Source organism: Dendroctonus ponderosae, unplaced genomic scaffold (assembly GCF_020466585.1).
Source record: "Dendroctonus ponderosae isolate FM_Combo_2020 unplaced genomic scaffold, Dpon_F_20191213v2 Dpon_F_20191213_4, whole genome shotgun sequence".
NCBI classification, from domain to species: domain Eukaryota; kingdom Metazoa; phylum Arthropoda; class Insecta; order Coleoptera; family Curculionidae; genus Dendroctonus; species Dendroctonus ponderosae.
In genome coordinates this window covers 16128745-16151314 of record NW_026018611.1, presented here as the reverse complement: position 1 = coordinate 16151314, position 22570 = coordinate 16128745, and the positions used below count along the sequence as shown (strand labels likewise).

Sequence of the window (22570 nt, the reverse complement as noted above, 5' to 3'; positions counted from 1 at the left end):
TGCGCCCTGGTTTGTTAGAAACTCCCAAATCTACAGGGACCTGGAGTGGGAGCCACTAAGAGAGTTTCTCACAAGGAAAGCGGCTGAAGACTTCGAGAAAGCTGGAAGGCACTCCAACGAAGAGCTGCGAAATCTTGTAAATTACACACCTGAAGATCTGGGACCCAGGAAAAAAAGGCCCAGACACTAACTAGCCCAATAGGGCAACAGGTAGCAAACGGCGTAAGCTGTAAGTGTGGTTATGTAGAGTTAGTAGTAATTACAGATCACAGAAGTGCTCTGTAATCTGTGGTAGCAATTAGCATGCACATAGAGGTAAGGTGTAAATTAATAAGATGCCCATGCTAGCAAGCAGCTAGCATGGAGAGAATGCGATGATGCTATGGCATACGGATGCCGGAGCTGACAAATTCTTAGAGAGGACTACAAGTTTTGAAGGATAACTCCCGAAAACTCGTAGTACAAAAAAGGGGGTTTTTTAGTTGGTAAGTATCCAACACTACCCAGGGTTCGGAACACTGGGTGTTTTCGCGAAGATTTTTATTCCTCCAGCCGCCGGGCAAACAACAAAAAAAAATATATCTTCCGTAAAATCAAAGAAAAAGAGATTGAACGCGCTGCACGGTTTAAAAGCGAAGCTCATGACGTATAACATACAATCAGCCCCATGCTGTATCACTTACGTTAACTTTAACGTGCATGTTACCCGTCAAACACGTTATGTGGCTCCAACTGGTGTGTTGTATCAGTAAAACCTTTATATTATAACAGGCGCACGCTATCGACGAACGTTATATTTAGAAATAGCGCTTCAGAATAACATCATCAAATCACATGCTGCTTTCGAACTTAACGTGCGTCCCTCGAAGTTAACCTCGGAAGAAAAATGTTTAATCAGAGCGTAGTTTCGTGTTTATACACACTGAAGAAAATKCAATCAAAGGGGATGCAAACTTGTATTATAGTGTGTATAATCSGGGATGAAGTTTAGAAGAACTAACCCAAACTAAACTTCAACTCCGATTATACACACTATAATACTAGTTTGCATCYCCTTTGGTTGGATTTATTAGAACAATTGGTAAATGGTCTTGAAAATACACATAATTTTTCTCCACAAACTCTAGAAAATTTTCGAATTGTTTGCGAGTTGTTTATTTTGCCTCTTCTGTGGATGCTCGATTGAAAGCGTTTGAGACATAGGTCAAGAACATTAACGAACGAAATTGAAAGTGAATGCAAATCTTAGACAGAGAAGTATGGTAGTAGGTGGGTCAAATGGTCAAAACSTGCATATGTTTTCGAAGCTTCGATGGTTCAATGTTAACTCTCTCTAACCAATAGACTAATTCCGCCTGGGGCAACTGTGGGGGCGGATTGAGTAGCTCTCTCGGATGTCACTGCTGGTCCCAAGCCCGGATAAAGGAGGAGGGTTGAGCGTGAGGTTGACCACCACACCTCATAAAAATATCGCGGTTGTAAAGTCGCAAGACGAACCTCGAATCAAGATGGTTAAACGGAGACGACCAAAGCAAGGAAAAGGAATAACGAATATCGGATTATGGAATGTACTTAGCTGGTGCAGGACGGGTACAGCGGTCAGCGTAACTCGAGCGAATGGAGAAGGGATTTACGCCACAATATGTTTGAATGTCAGGAAACCACTTACTTTTTTGGTGCGTTACTCGAGTTGGTCTACTTGAAGAAAATCCGCTGAATGCCCGTTTACTGCTATTAAATTGCTGCGAAAAGAACTCCTCCAATTTGTTGAACATTTTCAGTAGATCAGCCGTAGTGGATTTGGATATCATAAGTTGCAACTGGTCCCAGCTGAGAACGCCATGCACAAATATACTGGCAGGTCTGAAAATTCAACAATTACATTGTAATGACTTAACAGAATGTTACGTTGATTACCTTCGAGTTGGCATAAAAGATTCCCGAACCACTGGCCTATTAAGTCTCCATTCGTCTCTTAGATTTACATTTAAATCACTGACTCTACACATTAACACTGACGTTGCCATGTAATCCAAGCGCAATTCTAAGGCTCTTAATTTCAAACCAATCGTATGGTCCGGCTCGACGTCTGGTTCTTCTCGAATATGAACTAAACATTCAAATGTTTCATTAAGGAATTTAATTAACAATTGGTAAGAAAATATGCAGAGCTATTAATCCTTGAAGTATTTAAAATAAATGAAAAAGCTTCTGAACTCGTCAATTATATGTCTTAACTTGTACTTAGCACTACTGCTACGGTTCCTATAGTTACTGAATATAATAGAAATATATTTTAAAAATCATTATATGTAACAACAATTAAATAATTTTGTCTAACGATCACTCATTGCATTTTGCACTTGGGGCAAAGCCCGCAAATGTTAATTTATTTTCATCTTATGTTCTTCGTTTACTATTTCCATTGCTGATTTTGAAACAATGTAACTAACATATTGATAAAAAGCCTGTACTGTGATAAAATGCTGACTCCCGACTAAAACTTGTGCTGCTGGAAAACTGCAGTTCGTAGAGTAAACATGTTGTCGATTATCTAAAGTACCTTTATTTTTCTGGGTATGTTTTGTGAATTTCTGGTATGGATTTTACAAGAGAAAATTCGATCTCGCATTTGCTATTTGATAATTCATTTTGAAAATTGTTTTGATGTCTCTTGAAATGAATGTCTGATTAATGTTGTAACAACATATATAGCGCTTTTTTAAATTCAGCTAGACAAGTTTACCACCTAGATGCGTATTCTAATCTCATGAGACATATTGCAGGGTGATTCACAACTTTATGGACACAGAGCAGGGGCGTAGAAGACCTCAAAACAAGTCAAGTTTCCATTTAAGTTTTTTTCTCGGGCCCATGGTTAACAAGATAAGCCATGGCCATGGTTAATAAGTAAGCCAACTGGTAGCGAAAATATATAGGATGTTTTTTTCTAGAGGCACACCCCCTTTTACCTCCCGAACTTTTTCAGTGGTGGGCCACTGATTTCGGCCGAAGCAATTTTTAAATTTCTTGTTCAATTTAATTTTTTTTTAAATCTCTTGGAGTGATTTTGTATCTGCCTCCGTTTTCGAGTAATTTGTACAAACATAAGTCCATGTAGAGTTTCTGGGTGATTTTCTATGAATTTTATTATAATTTTTCTTGTGTTATTTTGTTCCGATTTTTTTGTGAAAGCTTGAAGTGCAAGTTGAAGTTAAAATAGGGATGACTGACGAGTTAACTTTAAAGTTTTCTTTACTGTAATTTACAATATTTGAGGTTTATCGGCTGTAAGTAGGGATGGGAGAAAACAATCGATATTAGATCCTGAAATAAAAACATCGGACATTCGAAGTTGATATTAGATAGAAGCATTTTCTGAGAACTCGGTGATAGTGCCCACACAAGCAATACCGCGGAATTTCTAGTTGCACCCAAAAAACCCACTTGGTTTTTTATCGGCTGGCAACTCTTCAAATGTAGAATTTACTACAAAAGCTTGGGTGACAAATCCGGCCTGTTCTGTAGTTTTCACTCAAACGTTAACGATTCATTAAAGCGCTCTAAAGCAAGTTGTATGCCTATAACCAGCACACTAAGCAGATTGTACACCTGCATATGAGCAAGCTAAGCATGTTTAAGACATAGATTCAATCACAGATGAAATGCAACTTAGTTATAGGTTAAATAATAACGTGGTAAGCTCAAGACACAGTCAGTCAGACACAGTCAGACAAGACAAAAATTATCAAGAGATAGACTTTCGAAGCCATTCCTTGAAACTAGTGGGTTTTTCTAGTTTTTTGAAATTAGCGGTTGATACGATTCCTTGGGTGCATTCCGTCTTTATGCACCGGTTGCGATGGCGTGGTTTGTGAGGACGTGGCGTGTGATAAAATAAATATCTCAGAAACGATAGACAGAAAAATCTGCAAAATTAGTAAATAAAATAAAAAAATTGTTCGGTGGAAGTCAGTCAGAAAAAAAACACCCTGTAGATTTTACCTGCGGCTAAAGGGTCTAGAGAGTAGCCTACGAGTACGTTACAAATCTGAGCAAAATATCTCATAAACTGTAGGAATTAAAGGAGAAAATACCAATATTTTTTTAAAACTTTAACACCCAGTATCTCGTTAACCATGGGCCTGAAAAAAAAACTTAAATAGCAACTCGATTTGTTTGGAGGTCCTCTACACGCCCCTGTTCTGTGTCCATAAGGTTGTGAATCACCCTGTTGTATTTTTCAATAATTAAGCAGTGTGTGTAAATCATTCGCTATGTTTCGCTTAATTATTAAAGTACGAAAACGTTATTCTGCAATGCTGAGAACATTTTTGTTTGAACAATTCACTTACCATAAGTATCAATATTAGCAATTTCAATATTTCCGCCGACAATACCTCCTTTAGCATCTAAACTGGAACCACCTAGTCCAAACGCAATGTAAAGGTTCTTATGGCCAGTTGAACCAATGCTAAGCCGCCCGTCGCTCCTAAAGTCTTTAGTCATCCATCTGAAATAAAATATTAGAGGATCAATTTTAGTCACTTCATAAGCTAACAATAGTACGAGGGTAAAAAAATGGACAAATTGCAGATACCAATCAATTTTCTTAGTACAAAATCAGTATGTAATAATATACGGTTTGTATTGTGTACTTGAATTAAATCGTAACGTACTAAAGATAAAAACACTTAAAAGCAACTTACGCAACATTTCCCATCACGTTGCCCATATTCATATGCACGTTCAGTTTCTTAAAGTTAACAGCAAAAAGAACCAAAGTTTCCCAGGCTGTTAAGTTCTTGTGGTCTGTCGGACTGGGAGAATCGTCTTGGGTGTTGGTGGAGTCAGCGCTAAAAGCTTTACCTAAAAGACAAATGTTTATAAACGTAGACATTTTGTTGGAAACCAATGCTGAAACATTCTTGTTGCTAGAAAGCTCACCTATGTCTCTCATTTTGCTATGCTTTTGCGCGGCATGATCATCGTGTCGATTTTTTGAACCTCCAAGTAGTGGAGTAGTTGAAGTTCTAAATTAGCAAAAACACCAATTAATCACGTTTAAAAAATTTAAAATTATGTTTATTGCGTAATATAAACTGGTATTTTCCTTACTTAATATGGTCTATAGTGTATATCCTAACCTGACGGTGCATTAGCAGGAATTAGAAAATGAAATAAGACAGCTCTCAATATGTTATTTTTACAAACTCGATATCGTTAATTATACAGGGTGATTCAAAGTTGGCGTCATTCCTTTTAAGGGGTGATAGATGCTTCCTTGGGGAGTACGAGAAAAATATTGAAAAATTTTTTTTCCAAAATTTTTAGAAGATATTAACAGTTGAAGATCGAATTTCAACTTTGCTATTAATTATTATTTGGAAAGGGTCCCATCTTTGATGGGCCTATTTGAATACTTAACTGTTCGAAAAGAAAAATTACGATCTTTGCTTCAAATTGCGAAAATTTTTAATATTAAAAAATTACTCTTCTACAATTTTTTGATGAAAAGTCAAAGCGGCAATGAGGACTTTTTGTCATTAACAGATAGGTAGATAGCTTTTTGACAATTGATACTGCTGGTGTGCAACGAATAAATGCACTATTAAACAATAACACACAGGAGTGAAAATATACTCCCAACGAAGGTGCCTTTTTCTGTCACGAATTTAGTTGCAAGTCAAAATCCCACAACGACGGCATCAGTCCGAGAGGGACAGTAACTGAGTGTGCAATTAATCTATTTCCGAACACTTTTTATATCTACCTATATAGCGTATCGGACACGCACTTTATGACTTATGTATTCAATAAACTTATTATAAACTTAAAGTTTATATATTTCTGAATCAACCAACAGATACATAACCTTGAACAAGAGGTTTCTGATGACAGCTGTGACAGATTTAGGTATATCACTCATTTGCCCCGAAAAGGTTGGTAGCAGTGACGACAAAGTGACAACGTTATCCTAACCTGAGTCATTTATTTCATTGTCATTGTTACTTTCTTTGTTTTGTGTTTTCCCATGGATACTACAGTTTGTAATAATTAAGAAGCAACAGGTATTTACGTAATTCAATCAAAAAAGTTTTGTTGTAATTACAACTACAATTTACGTAATGTTAATTAGGTAGATTACCTTGAAATACATTGTTGCTACCCTTCTGATCTAGTTTTATCCAAAAATCTCAGTTTTTAATTACAATTAATTTTTTTACTATTTTCCATATATCCAAAACATCCCCAGACACCTCCAGAGGAATGACGCCAATTTTGAATCGCCCTGAATATCTGTGTACTAGTATTTGATTTTGCATTAAAAAAGTATAATAAAGTTGGGAACTGGGTTGGGTCTGTATAAAATACCATCTTAGAAAGATAGTTTTCCTTTTTTTTATACACCTTGAATAAGCAAGTTTTATTTTAAAGATTATCAATCAATATTGCAAAAAATTCCGAGAATTTAAATGTTATTTTAATTCATCTAATGGAAACTATTGAAAGGGAATTTGATCATATTTCAGAAATTAGACAAGATGTGAACAGATTCTCAACCTGTAGTAAAAATTTAAAGCGTTGCATTATATAAAAAAATGTAACATTTTCGGATAGCACGCCGATTTCGTAGTCAAACTTACTAAAAGAACACTCAAGTTTTGGTTACGGTAAGCGTAAAGAATATTTTGAAATTTGAGAAAATTGGAAATGAAATGCACATTCAAATTGTCATTAATATATCAACTTTTTTATGTAAAACTCTTTTTATATACTATCGAGATTGAGAAACTCTGTATATTCCTTAAAAAGTTCAAAAACATGCTGATTTAATCAATCATTATTTTATAATAATAGTTACTTGTCGTGTTTATTTGCTGTTCCTGGCGATGTTTTGTGACTGATAACGTCATCTTCTTCGCTATAAGTAGCAGACATGCTTAAATCGCCTAAAAACATTCGTCGAACAATAGATCGACGATACCAAGCTTTTGGAAATGCGAGAATTTCCGTCAAACGTCTCATGTCGTATTTAAAGGAAGCGGAACCAATATCAATAATAGCTGAAAATTAAATAAAAATTAACGTCACTATCGATATTCCGAAAACTGTTCCAAGTATTTTAAAATTATTAACTGATTTTAAGTAGCGTCATTTGAAGGTCTATTTCTTCGGAAGGTCGGATGGGTGTATCTTTTCTTGCTATAGCAAAAAGTGTAAGTAAATAGTTTTGTACTATTTGCTTAAGACTGAGATGTTTGTGAAAAAAAATGAAAATACTCTTTAAAGAAGCATAATGTAAAATTAAAAAATACGTATTAAGTCGATTTTAGAAGAAACTATAACATGCTATTTTAATCCGCTTATATAAAATTATAAATAATTGGATGTACTTACTTGAAAAGCGAATTACGGCTCTACTTTGATCGGACCCTTTGAGACCTTTGGTGGGCTCTTGCTTGAAATTCAACATTCTCGATCGGGATAGGTGAAACTTCACGAATTCAACATTAATCGACAGCGAATCCTTTCTTTCACTAAAATTTGGAGTAATTACTCAATTACACATATAAAACAAACAATAAAATTCATGTTAGCCTTAAGTGTTTTCAAAGTTTGCGTTTTTTAACTGCATTTAACTATAGAATAACTCAGCAAACAAATTGATTATAACCGGGAAAGTTAGAGCCGTCGTTGTTAAAACAGGGAAACATGGGTAGTTTTTATAGTAGATAAATATTTATTAAACATACAATAAATACGAAATACCGGGTCTTCTTATATTAGGCCTTGAGCCTATTCATTTCCGATCTCTTTTCTCTACTGCTGCAGTCGTATTTGTGACATAGACTGCCAGCTATCTCGCCATTTTTTATAGGGCCGTTCTGGTGGTCTGGTTCCCGTTGGTTTTAAATCGCTTGATAATCGGGCCGTTCATTCGTGTAACATGCTGGTTCCACTCGCGTCTTATCTGTATTCCCCATCGTACGACATCCTTTTAGGCCTAGGTAATACTGTGTCTTATGACACTTGTGTGTTGATGCCGCTCTGTGTGCCCATGTGCCGCGACACCTGGCCTCTTACGACGAGGCACTTTAAACAACGCTTAACATTTAATCTCATTCAAGATGACAGACTTCGGATTGCAGTTCGTGAAGGCCACGCGCAATTACCATATTGTTTCTGAACGTCTCGACAGGGATTACTTTACGAAAGTGCTCAAAATACTGGTCTACTGATTACTGATGAATTCTTATTTATCTCGGTTGAATAAGGCTCGCATAAGATGCTGTTCGCAGGTACAACATCTGAGATTTCGATATTTCAACAAAGCAAAAGGCAAATGCCTGACTTTTGATTACTACCAGATTGTATGAAAAATCAGTCGTCGAAGAAGGCCATAAAAAACCAGCTTAACTGGATTATCAGCCCTTGCATACAAAAAGGAACAACGGTTCGTCATTATTCGGTTATTCGGTCATAATTTATGGCTGACCCAGCAGCTTTGAAACCAATCACTTGTGAGACAAATAGGCTTTACAAGAAGAAAACATGTTGCCACTTCATTCATTCCGTTGATTAAAACATAGTCATAGTATCTCTTTAGAAAAACCGAAGAAAAAAACATTGAAAGCGCTGCACCGCTAGCAAACTTACGAACCACTAGAGATCACGAAACAGCATATTCTGTTTTATTTCCCAACATATGAAAAGTGTTGCGCGCTGTGTCGCTGTATCAATACGGCAAGCCGTGTCGGTGTCGCTATGTAAACTCCTGAAAATCCACTGTGTTACCCAGGGCTATATCCTGTGTCCCACAATGCTCTCTTATTTGAATGTTCGGGACTCTGTCTCTCAATGTTTTTCCTGTTATTGGCCTTCATATTTTCATTTCTGTTGTTCTGAATATTCTTTTTGTTTCTGGTGTTTCAGCTCTCGTTTCTAGTGATTAAGTGAGTATTTGCTTACACATGCCTTATATATGTGTATTTTCCCGTCCAGCTTAATACCTTTATTCCTCCAGATAACATCCTGATACATAAGCTGCTTTATTAGCCTGCTTTCGTACACATTTTTTTTAGATCCCGTAGAGATATTTGTATTCCCAGATATGCGAACTTAGTTTTTGTTCGATTATTTCTTCGTTAATTACGATTTTGCATCGTCTGGGCTCCCTTGCTACTATCAGCGATTTGGTCTTAGATGTTGATATCTGCATACTGTAGGTTTCTGCCGTTGTTTTAAAGATATGCACCTATCTAGATTGGAGTATTTTGAACCACGAGTGACGATAAGATTTCACTGTTAGTAAATTTGGGCAAAAATATAATAATTTTAGTCCTCATGGGATTCACTTTCCATTTGTCGAGATTATGGACGCCGTCAACATAAACTCAGGTGATGTCATAAAATCGAGATTCCGTAACTTGAGCATACAAATACTATGTGTAAACAGTCGTTTCGTCCGCGTATTGTGCTATTATAGCACGCATATTATATATAATTTACCTGTCAGATAAGGGTGACCATTGAGCTTCTTTTAATGCTGATTTCTTTCCACCATAGGGATGGAAAATGTAGACTGAAAAATCTGATAAACAACCTGTGACACTCAACCCACCTACGGCGGTTGCAGCTGTATTAGGAGCCCCATCTCCGAATTCACTATAAATTTCAACAATTTGCAACAATAATCTACTTATTTTTAATTATAGCATGGGTCGCCAAAGAACGCACATACCTTGAAAATAATTCCTCTTCAGCTCGTTTGGAACTGAATACGATATCCAAAGATGGCAATTGCAGCATACATTCGACTCGTGAAACCGGGAGACAACTGAATCTAAAAGTGCTGGGTTGCATGTGGAAATATACAACTACATCCACCGGAAAACTGGCATATACATAGTTTCCGTAGTTAATGTCCTGGTCGGAAGATAGAATTGAAGTGTCTGGAAGAAACAATTTAATTTTAATCATCTAAAACGATTCATCGAACTAAAACATAAAAAAGCAGTTTGGATTGGCTGTTTATTTTGAAGCAAGTTCTTTTTGCTGTTTGTTATTTACGCTCAAGAAATAATGCTGGAATAAAAATTAGGTTTTACAAAAAAAATTATAAGCTGCTTTTTTATATACAGGGTGATTCAAAATTGGCTTCATTCCTCTGGGGGTGTTTTGGGAGCACAGTAAAAATAGTTAAAAAATAATGGTTATTAAAAACTGAGATATTTGCACAAAATTAGATCAAGGTTAAGGTAGCGGGTAGATACTCATCTATGACCCCGATAAGTGATAGATCTACTTCAGAGATGAGACCCTGTTTACGCTAGCCTTGGTTTATCTTTGGTCACATCCACAATCCCTGCCCAACCCTACGGGCTAACCCGCCCGGCGTTTCAAAATGCCAAACCTTCTAATATTGAGATGTCGAGTATCGACACGATATTACCCCCAGTGAGTAGAGTAAACAACTCACAATCTCACACTGAATAATTAGTCAGACCCACGGAGTCTGGGGTAGGCAAATATTGGACGAAAATGAACCCATCTTATTTCTATATAGTCATATATAATATGCGAACTATGAGGACCCAAGAACACCTTGAACAATAGCCCATTCCCAAAGCGTTCAAATGGAACATACTTGGCCTATGCGAAACTCGCTTGCCAGGACAGAAATAGACAATTTTGAAATCCGGTCACACTTTATTTCAGAAAAACTCTGAGGAAAACAGCCACATAGGAGGAGTATTACTCCTGATAAATAAAAGGTTTCCATGCAAAATAACAAAATACTGTGCACTATCTAATAGAGTTATATACATTATAGTACTTTTAAACAGAAGATATAGCCTACAGATCGTACACGGATATGCATCGACGGTGAGTTCAGATAACAAAGAAACTGAGACCTTTTACGAAGATATGATAAAGGCAAGGAGACTAGAAAAAACACAATTCGTAATAATTGCAGGATATTTTAACGCAAAAATTGGAACAAATATTATATTGAGCACTTCGGGCTTGGTGACAAACGAGAGGAGGAGTATATACGAGAGGGGGAGTATAGCTACTTGAACAACAAAAATGTATTTTGCCTCAATACCTTTTTCGAAAAACCCGACCTGGAACAGCCCAGACGGAATAAGAACATATGCAGCGACGTGACAGTACTGGACAAATTTTATACCGGAAGCGACCACAGATTAGTGCAAGCGAGGATAAAGATAAAATCATAACGCAACAAACTGGAACTCTATATATGGAAAATTATAACTTTTTGCCGTTCGTGTGCCGAATTTTTTTAGCCAGACCATGAGTGGCAAACCAGAAATACTACTGTCGAAATGCCTGATTTTGTTATCAACAGGTAAGTCTACTTTAACCAACCCCGATATTTCGAGTTTATTTGGGCTGTTAGCATGAACAATTTTTGTGGTCATTTTTTATTCCCAATTTTCCAATCCTGTTGCCACTTAAGGACCTAGGCTTCCTACCTTAAGTGCGCTAGAAATTTGGCAATCCCTGACCAACCACCTTAGGCCGTCGCCTTATATAATTCACACTATTTTAATTTTAATTTTATTTTTATTAATCTAGCATTTGATTTTTATTTTTTTATCATAGGGTTTATCATAGTTTTCGTGGGGTTCCTTGTTGGATCGGGTTAAACTTTCTGGCATCCCTGGAGGAAGTAAACTAAGTAAATGTTTGCTTCCATTAATTAATATTATTATCAATTATATTTTGTTTTTTCTACGACCAGTTGAGTCATCACATATATTTTTATATTTAATTTAGAAATAATTAAACCCGTTGACTGTAATTTTTGTTCTCATTTATTTTTTTAGCACCCTTATTCCTTTTCCCAATCCTCCGCTTTGTTGCCAATGTTGACAGTAAACTCTGAGGTGACAAAGCAACCCTCTTTTTGGAATCTTGAACTGCGAAACCAAATTTAATTTGAAACGAAATTCGCTTGTCCAAATGAGATCCTGTTTGCTCCCTTCAATTCTAGGAATATACAGAAATCAGGACTTCTCCAACCCAAAAACATTCAAACTTTTTTGCAAGAAGTAAAAAGGCCCGGACCTAAAAAATCCCACTCATTAAACTTTTCTACCGCCCAGGACGAATGGAACTTCTAAATTTCAAATCTTTTTGAAAAAAGAGCTGGAGTTAGGACTTCCCCTGGTCGATCTATTTTTTGACAAGAATTTTAAGCCATGACTGAAACAATCGACACTCAGTTAAGACTTGAGCCACCCAGCTAAAGACATCGATGAGAACAATTTAAAGACGATATGGCGATCCTGTCCCCGCCGCTTTCGCTAACCAGTTTTAAAGCGACCACGCGGCGAGTTACAAGTTGCAAAGAACAAAATAATAATGCAAAAACGTGTCTATTAAGCTTTCAAGTAAAAATTGAAGGAAATGAAGCTAACTCGACTTATTTGAAAAATAGACTTGCGCCACTTTACAATGAAAATGGCAATTTTATAATCGATCGTTGATTTTAGAAAATATTTCTATTATTAACATCTAAAAGACATAAAAAGCAACCTTTTCTGTCATTGAGGCAACGAAAAACTAGCAACTTTTCCCGCCTACCCAAAGTGGTCAAAAGATAAACAGCAATACATGTCATTTTTTTCTATTTAAATATATATTATACATAAAAAGATTCACTTACCAGTTGTGTTCATAGTCTTTGCTGGGATTGGCTCTAAAGTTTGTTCCAGAAATTCCAAAATATGTGGACTAATAATGGTCTCTTCGGGGACACTTTGCAAGGTCATCCAGGCAAATAAGGAAGCCTTTTTAATACCTTGTTTTTTAGCAGACGGTGTAGCAACATAAGCATTGCTCATGTAAGATTTGAAATTGTCACTGCTTGGTGGAGTGTAATTACCAAATTGCAAGTTTTCTAAGCTGAAATCAAAAAAGCGACATAAATTTTCGATTATTTCTTAAAGCTAACAGCTTACCTGGCAGTAGGAGAATGGCCGTAATTAGGATTGGTAATGCCATGCATTGATGTGGAACTTTTCAAGTCGGAATTTAAGCTGTGCGATTTGAAATCTGATTGGCTCTCTTGCCTCTTAAATGCCATGTCGATTCTCGATTGCTCGGAATCACTGTACGGCAGTTTGGATGAAGTGGCCGAAGAAAATACTTTATCAAAATCGAAATGCGAGTCTGGAGGGATGTCCTCCATTATAACCTGATGGCAGATAAGCAGCAACATTAACCATTACCAATCAGTTAATATCTACAATTACAAACCTTTGATTGATACTGTAGTTTCACATCCATGCCGGGAATATGAAAGATCGTCAAATCTACTAATGTATTGTGCGGATTACTTCTCAATTTTGAGGCGCTACTTTGCGATGTCAACTTTTCCTTATTTTTTCTCACGGCATCTGGGCTAGAAGAACTGGAATATTCTAGTAATCCAGCAGCTGAAGAGGATCTATCTTTCCTCATTCGATTTCTATACAAGTAATAATACTAAACTACTAAAGTACAATAACAAATTGCATTGTAACGCTAATAATTCAAAAAATGTGCATAGTGATTCACGGTTAATGGCATATTTCCTCAACAAAAACAGATGCAAGTCTGCAAGCGGTCTTAAACGTTCCAAAACTTTGGAACAAAACTAAACAAGAAGCGTTAGAAGCTTCGAAATTAACATGCATATTTCCTAAACGAAAGAAAATGTAAATCTGCAAATGGTCTGCAACGTTCGAAAACTGCAAATCATCTTGCAATTTTCGTTCGTCAGTAAAACGCATACTTGCAGTTTCGTTTATCAGTAAGTTGGGGAAAAGCTCCAGTGTTAGTTATATCAAAAAATATCTACAACTTCAATATTTTAAATGAGACCCGCAAGGTGTAAACTTTTAAATGTTTAGGTTATACGACACGGATATTTGCTGTTCAATTATTTGTTTTCTAAATATGTATTATCATTTTATGAATAAATAGATCCCTATCTAAGCCGAATATTTTAAAATAATTTTGTAATATAATAACCAGGTGCGTACGTTCCTTGGATGCAAAGAAAGCATTATAATAATAGTCTTATTATTTTAATTATTTCATTTTGTAATAAACCATAACATTGTAACTGAAAGGGACGAGCCTCCATAACAAATTAGACAATGGCAATACCGCAAAAATCTTACTGACGGCTAAACGGAGGAATACGATTCCTTTAATGCGCATGCGCAGACTCTAAGGCATCAGCTATTAATTTTTAGGTTTGGTCAATTGTTGATTGAGGTTAGGATTTTCGTTAATTCGTGAGTAAAGACCACAACGTGTTTTATACGCTACTTCAGAAAAATAAACATGGGTTGTTTATTCCGCAATTACGTTTTTGCGCCCTTAATCACCCAGCTGATTAGCAGATAAAATCTGCAGTTAACGCATGCGCATTAAAGGGATCATATTCCTACGTATAGCCGTCAGTGAGCTTTTGCACTGATGGGGGGAAGGGGGCGTGGCGTAGGCCTTATACATATTGTGACTGCCAGCGGTTTACGCCACGGCTGACGTTATCAAGATTAAAGGTCAAAACAAAAGGCGTATTTGGCATTCCTTCTAGAAGACCTTTTTTTCTTATTGAATGCCCCTCGAATAAATTGAAAACCGCCACTTCAAGATTACCTCCTGACGTTGTCGTGCGTATGGCTAGCTCGGGAATGTCCATGTTAGGGCACTGCCCAAGTAATGGACGACTTGGCCATGTTCTAACTTTTTATGCATTACACCAATGTAAATATTTAATAAATTTTATCTATCTATATCAGCTTAACGGGTCAAAAGAGCCGTGTTTTGGGCAAATGGAACAAAAGAGCCAGGAGCCAGCCGAACCATAATACAACCTGTCAAGTCCCGACGGATCTTCTGCATTCCGGGTAACGTAAGGACAATATGTCTCATTTTATGTTGTGCAGTTTTAAATAGAGACTATAATAAATAAATTACTATAGTTTTACGTATGTATGTTTTTCAGCTATCTTTTAACTATTTAACAATATTTATATACAAATAAAATTGGAATGTAAAATTGTATGCCAATATAACCGAAAAGGTCTAGAATGGGTAAACGTGGGCCCACAAAATAACCATTTGGCAACTTCTGTTTTCATTTATTTGTTGTAAGTATTTAATACTTATTTAATATGATCAATGTGCATTTACGCACAAACAAATAAAATGCACTTTCAATAATCTATCTCTGTGTGAGAATAAACAGCCGTAGCAAAGGAAATCATATTTCCTCTGACTAAGTTATTTTAACTTTTTAATTACTTTAACCTGAGAGTTAAATTGTTAGAGACTGCAGATGTGATATAAAAATTGAAAACATATGTAGGCAATTTCAAACTTATTGCTACAATAGCATTCTGAACAAAATTAGTTATTAAATGCATCATAAACCGAAACTAACTTAAAAAAAAACTATTCAAATTTATCAAAAACTGCTAATTTACCCACGCGGAACTTAAAACAAAATCGAAACGCCGTCGTGGTTTGAAAAACGATACCCGTCGCTCTTGTATCTAAAACCAATGTTTTTGCTTTCAGAAATTGGGTAGTTAATTATGAAGAAATACATATTTCCAATATATAGTGTGCAGTTGCACTGTAAAAATTATAAAAATAAAATTAAAACCAGGGCTAAATTTGTATTTACTTTCTGTCGTTTCATTTAATGCAAGTACCTATTTTAACTATTTTAATTTTGGGTAAAATTTTTTAATAATGTATATTATAACTTACAATACAACGCACCTTGACTACTGATACGTGGTACCAGCACATCTAAAACGCCTGACGTAAATTTATCATATGAAGAGGACAAATTGCATGAACAAACTAACAAATAGAAGATGTTACAAGAATAAACACTTTGCTGGTCGTGGCATATCAGTAGCCTTACAAGTAAATTGTCTGTAACGTTCGCACAGCTACCGTTTGTCAGAGTCGTTCGCCTATTTAGAAAGACCTTTACAGGGTGGTCACTCTTACAATGTACACCATTGGGATCTCCTAAATGCAACCAGATACAGAGTTGATCAAATGACGGAAATGTTGAGCATTTTAATGCTTATTTTAAAGACATACTGAAATTCAACCTAGTCATGATTTTCGAAATATCCTGAAAAAACGGCAAACATGTATATTTAAAAATATTCACAACAAAAAAACTATTAATCCGATTTTGATGAAACTTGGACTACTTACATTTTTAATAAATGCCCTTTTCATGGTAGTGTATGGCGAAACCGTTTGTTTAAATATTCTCTAACAATTCGTGCATTATGTGGACCTGCACCATCCTTTTCAACTTCAACTTTTTTGTCATTTGATCAACTCTATATATCGTTGCGTTTAGGAGATCCCAATGGTGTACATTGTAAGAGTGACCACCCTGTATAGAAGTGCTCTACTACGCGGATTGCATTATCTCCAATAAAAGTGGAGCGGTTACGAAAAAGTAATACTCCTCATCAGATTCAAGTTTAACAAGTGAAATGTCAGAGAATATATCAGAATTTTCAGGCGGTATTCCTGAGAGTTCACTCCTTTCAAGTTCTGTAAGAAGCTTAAAATTTAATCAAAATGATACGAATGCGGAGCACAAGCAATTTGCAATAAACTTTTATAAAAATCCAAAACAATCCAGGATTATATCTGGGAATAAATAATTTGATTTAGTTCAAGAGACTACAAAATTGGATTTTGCAAATATTTATCTAGTCTTCTATTCAATCAAACAAGTTTTATTATTTTACATTTCATCTGTGATTGAATTTATGTCTTAAAGATATAATCTTAGCTGATACGCAATTTGCAAATGTACATTCTGCTTATCTGAGCTGGTTACGGCCATTTAACTAAGGCTACGTACATGAGCGACGAGGATAGAGGCGAGCAAGCAGCGCGACGTCGCTTGTAGAATAAACCTATGGAAACAAGTGCGTGTTCGCATAGTAAAGGGATCTGCTCGAGCGGCGAGATCGATTCAAATAATTTTGTTTTCGTCGCTTGGTCGCGCTCATAATAAACGATGGACTGCCAAAGACTAATAGACTTAGTTAGGGAGAGTTTATGGGACCAAAAGTACAAACATCACCATAATCGGTATATTTTGGATAATGTATGGGATGAAGTAGCGAAAGAAATGGACACGACACGTGAGAAAAATTTCGTGTACACTACATCTTCTACTTTGTTGGTTACCAAGATACCAAATTTTAGCGGCACTACTGTCCAAAATTGTTATCGCTTTTAACATTTTAACTTCCCGATAAACAAATGAAAATAATGTAGGTATCCCGATAGTCAGCCAATCTACTAGGGTACTTCGAGGCTTGTCGTCGCTATCCTCGCCGCTCTATTATGTTTCGGAACCTCGAGGCTTGCTCGTCGCGATGTCGCTCTGCTTGCTCGCCGCTATCCTCGTCGTTCCACTATGTTATGCCACTATGCTATGGCACAAATGCCTATAGCAAATTTAGCGACCCATACGCTAATGTTTGAAGATTTAACCAAAAAAAAGACCGTGCGATATATGTGCGAAGACCCTATTAAGATGCAATCTTCCGTGTCATACATAACCTACGTAAACATTCATGTATAGCCTAAATAGACCATTAAAATGCACAGTGTCTCATTTAAAATTCCCTAGATAGTGTCAGAATTCACAATTTTTGAAGACCGTGTATCTCGATGTGTGTGTTGAAAAATAAATGAAAACACTTACAATTTAATCTCTTCTTCTCGGACAGGATCCTTGGTATGCAGGACGCATTTACCACTGTTTATGAACACTTTAACATCCAGTTCTAGGTCAACATTTGGCTCTTGGCACTTCTGGGGGCCAGTGCTCGGTGGGAAGTTGGAGCTTGCTGAGTGAAATGGACTGGAAGTCAACGCTTGATCGATATCAAAATTGTCCATCAATCTATATGTAACCATTCAAAATTCACATTAGATAAATCATTTGATATCAGATATTTGCGTGCATTTTTTTAACTCAAGCTCACCCTTCAACAGATTCATAAGATGCAGGAAACTTTTTTCTCAGAGTAACTTTTTCTCCATCGATGTCAAGATGATCTACCCAATCCAGTTGCGCCTCTGGTAAGCTTATCTCAGAGCTCGCACTTGGTAAGGATTTTTGTCTGTAAGTGAAATAGTTGATGAAATAGAATGTTCAAGTGTAGTTCTTGTGTTATGGGATCACAGCTACGAATTGACGTTTAGAGGCAAAACTAATTACATCTTTAATTAAAATGAAGATAATGAAATATGCAGGTTAGTAGTGTAAATATAATTTATTTTTAGTTAGAAATGATTGCTTGTGCACTTGAGAACTAGTTTTTTTATACAATATCACATTTGATAACTAATAAGAATTACCTGCTCATTGTTTGTGTGTCACTAAACGTTACCCTTGGCCCTTGCTCGGTTGTCTTCACGCGTAAAGATGCTGATCGCGAAGGACCTGATCGTGGGGAACTATCAAAGCTACCAGCAGCTGTATCCAGTTTGACACTGCCAGGGCTGAAGAAAAATACATTTATTAATTGAAATGTAAAATCATGGGGAATTATAGGACGGGATTTATGGGGTTTAGGAAAATACACTCCTGGACAAAATTAGCTCATCAGCAGAGCAGAACTTCTCATCATTTCTTGAAATATTTCGAGGATTCGAATGATTGATGATTTGATAATGAACATTTTATGTGGGTATATCCTCCGGCACTACGGATAAACAATTACAATTTTTGGACAGGTGAATAAGGCATATAACGCTGTTTAAAGTGATTTTTAAGACAACAAATTCAGTTTAACTCTATTTTTTTAGTAAATTGCATTTATTAAATGGCGCACTTTGTCTTAGGGCATACAATTTGAATCGTCCACACAACTTAACAAAATATGAAAGCGATAATCTAGTTAACGAAGGACGTAGCCAGCGACGTGTGGCTAGTTTGTTACCAGTGAGACAATCAGCAATTAGCCGAACTGTTAAATGTTTCAATGAAATTGGAAGTTACTGTGGAGCAAAAAGGCAAGGTCGTAAGAAGTCTGTAGATGCGAGAGATGAGCGATATCTTATGCAAGTTGCTTTAAAAAACGATTGGAAGAGTTTTTTTCTCAGATGAAACGAGAGTAAGTCTTAATTCACCATATGGACGTGAGCGAGTCTGGCGAAGGCAAAGAGAGATGTTTGCTGCCTGTAATATATCCCCGAAGATGCCGTTTTTTGGTGAATCAGTAATGTTCTGGGGAGGAAAGTTCAATGGTCGTACGGATCTGGTCCATATACGGAAGAGATCCATGAATTCACTTGGAAAACATTTTAGAAGAACAAGTGATGTCATTGGCAGCATTTACCGGAACACTTTCTTATTTATGCGAGACAACGTTAGGCCCCAAGTTGCTCGAGAGATATTTAACTACGTTCGATCCGTGAATATTCCAACCATGGACTGGCCACCAAGAAGCCCAGATATGAATCCTATGCAGCATCTATGGGATGCACTAAAACGATCAGTCAGACAACACATACCAGCTTCTATGAATCTTAGGGAACTCGAGCAAGTCGTTCTGATCGAATGGGAAAATATTCCCCAAGAAACCATTCAAAATTTGATTAACAGCATTTTATTGATATTTAGATTTTATAATTATTTTTAAGCATTTTATTGATAAGTTTTCATTGTACTTGACGTTATTGTTTTTTTTGTTTGTTAATTGATTTTTTTCCGATTCAACCATTATAATTTCTCAAACATTAGTAGGAAATATTTTGTTACAATATCACGTAGGTTGTATGATTTGAAACTTTTGAAAAATTTGAAAGTTGTATGATTGTAAAAAAAAATCAGGAAATAATGGAAATTTTTATAATTTCCCTTTGATGCGTTAATTTTAGATTTAGTCAGTATAATATTACAGTTGTTTTTGTTTCTTATTATCGGATTTTAGTTGTATCAAGTGGGATACACTAAACGATTATTTTGTTCCAGATAGAATAAATCCGTTCATAATGATTGCATATATTGTAAGCAAAAATATTTCGCCTATAGTGAATTTTTCGGTGATGTTCCGGATAGTTCCCCATATTATAATCAAGTAAGATCGAGTATATTATTTATTTGATTGTTTTCATATTCTATGAAAATGCGCAAACAAATGCGTATCTTTGTTTGAGTATTTTTAAACATTTAAAAAGTGTATGAAACTATTGGAAAAATAGAAAACGGTGTGAAATAGAGTAATCTGTTAATTAACAAGTTTGCTCAATGCAATATTTGAATGAATTTGGTTGAACAGCTCAAAAAAAATGTCGATAAGGAAAAAGAAAATGTTTTCTTAAGTGACCACATTATTCAACAAAACCTTTTCGGTGTTCTATCTGGATTTGACGAGCGGGTCCTATCCAATGGCCTCCAAATAGCCCCGCCCGAACGCCTCTTGATTATTTTCTCTAATGTTATTTAAAGAATATTGTGTATGAGGCTCTAGTTGTAAACCTAAATGATTTACACCATAAAATAGTGGATGCAATCAACGATATTAATATTAACCATAGCCAATATATTCAAAATATTATAGGTAAAATTGAATTATAGAGTATGTTTAGCGTTAAACGAAGGTCATATACGAAATCAGTAATTTTAATAGTTTTGTTTTTAATTATTTATTTGTTTTAAAATTTATAGTAGCAATAAATTCGGTTATATTCTCTTTAATTATTCTATAGTTTTTTGTTTCATTTCAGGCTTCTTTAATTTGTTGCTCTTTAAATAAATAATTATTATTATTACTTATAATATTTAAATTTAATACAAATCCAAGCAATGTGAGATTGAGAAAAGATACATTGTGTTCGAATAATGCGTTAGAAAATTTTTAAGGGTGATTCTACATCCTAAAATAATTGTTGTAAGTCATGTAACAAAAAATAGAAATATTTTCCGAGTTCCTCCAGCTCGTCAAACAAACTTTTTTTAACTATACTGCACATTTCTTGGCGGATCAAATTGAAAATCGATACAGAGTTTCAGCTTAGTGATCTATAACTTTATGATAAAAAAAACGCATGATGGCAATAATAATTTTATTTCATAATTTTAATATTCTTGTTAGTTTAATAATTTATAAATTGATCAGGAATAGGTAAAATGTAATTTAATTTCCTTTTGAATCTTTTAGATCTTTTTTATTTGCAACATTTAACATTCTTCAACGAGATGTTGTACATATTGGGCTTATTGGGTTTGTGCAAACTCTTCTTCTTGAGTTTCTGTATTTTTTAGTCGTAATTTTTTATTTGCTTTGTATAATCTTTGACGTTCAGTTGATAAAAGCTACTTTGAGTTGATCTATTACTGAATGCTCTTTTTTAGCACAAAATCGTTTTTGGCGTTCAGCATTATTTAATACTTGCTTTTGTGTATGCTGTTGATGAACGTCTGCTACAACTTGTATCTGAATAGGACTAAATATCAATTAATTTTGATGATTTGAAGATGTTCTATCTGTTTAAAATATACGGTAAAACGAGGAAGAGCTATAGAGACAGGATACACCTGACACACAATATGTATACATAATGTAAGCCATCGCGCGTATGTTCAAAATAAAATTCTTACCGAACTAATCCAAGACTAAAAAAAATAAACTTAATTGAGAAGGTTTAATCATAAAGGAATCAAAGGGTATATGAAGGGAACAAATCAATTTTGATGCGCAATAACAAATAATAGAACATATGTATTATTGCATCAAAAGTTATTAAAATTAAATAAGTTGAAGATGAAATTCACTTTTTAAAACAAATTTATTATGATAGTGGAATCTTAAGATTGCCAATATATATTTTGATCAGAACAACGTTCTGTTATAAGGATGAAAATTACGTCTGAATCTTCTTGCCCGATGCACTCGTATTTATATCTGTGCGCTATCTTAATGGGTGCCAAGGTCCCGGTTCCTTAACTTTAATGAGGGCTTAATGGGTGCCAAGGTCCAGGTTCCTTAACTTTAATAATAGTTGTGACACTTGATTTGCACTTAATCTTGAGCGTTTTTCATAAATTGACTCTGCCTTCTGTTCATCCTCCCATAAAAAGTTTATAACTTCAAAAAGACTTGTATCGTGTCTCGCTTCCCGAAATGCGGAAAAATAATCCGGATACATGTGAATTGCGTTAATTTTTCCGGGCGTAGTAATGGTAGTACGCGCGCACTTTCCGCACTCCGCTTCCGCAAAGCATTTCGGACCCATGAGAATGCTTTAGGGTGCCTGTCCGCTCCGAATGTTGGCGATCATTCTGGCTATCATGATTTTTTGTTGCTATCCGAAATAGCTGTGTTGAGGTCTTTCCGAAAGGTTAAAAAAATCTTCTTTTTTCTTTTCTTTACGACACCGATAGGACGTGCAATTGCTTCATGGCCATAAATAACAAAATCCACATTTTTACTAATAACAGCAAATGCTCGGTCTGCAGCAGTGCAAAACTGTG

The 22570-nt window shown here is 35.6% G+C and overlaps 1 protein-coding gene across 7 annotated transcripts in view; it reads right to left on the bottom strand.

Annotated features, from left to right (window-relative positions):
- The window catches only part of LOC109541264 (transmembrane protein KIAA1109), a 107531-nt gene that overhangs the window by 12659 nt on the left and 72302 nt on the right, over positions 1-22570 (bottom strand). For all 7 annotated transcript variants that reach the window (XM_019910074.2, XM_048665613.1, XM_048665610.1 and 4 more), the window contains 15 exons: positions 18451-18594; positions 18075-18212; positions 17792-17992; positions 13294-13504; positions 12996-13231; positions 12701-12939; positions 9746-9956; positions 9514-9669; positions 7402-7541; positions 6866-7067; positions 4948-5033; positions 4710-4869; positions 4356-4513; positions 1918-2110; positions 1670-1863 (listed from right to left, as the gene is read on the bottom strand). In XM_019910074.2, the coding sequence (XP_019765633.2) occupies positions 1670-1863; positions 1918-2110; positions 4356-4513; positions 4710-4869; positions 4948-5033; positions 6866-7067; positions 7402-7541; positions 9514-9669; positions 9746-9956; positions 12701-12939; positions 12996-13231; positions 13294-13504; positions 17792-17992; positions 18075-18212; positions 18451-18594 (2669 nt within the window). The remainder of the gene's footprint in view (positions 1-1669; positions 1864-1917; positions 2111-4355; positions 4514-4709; positions 4870-4947; positions 5034-6865; positions 7068-7401; positions 7542-9513; positions 9670-9745; positions 9957-12700; positions 12940-12995; positions 13232-13293; positions 13505-17791; positions 17993-18074; positions 18213-18450; positions 18595-22570) is intronic.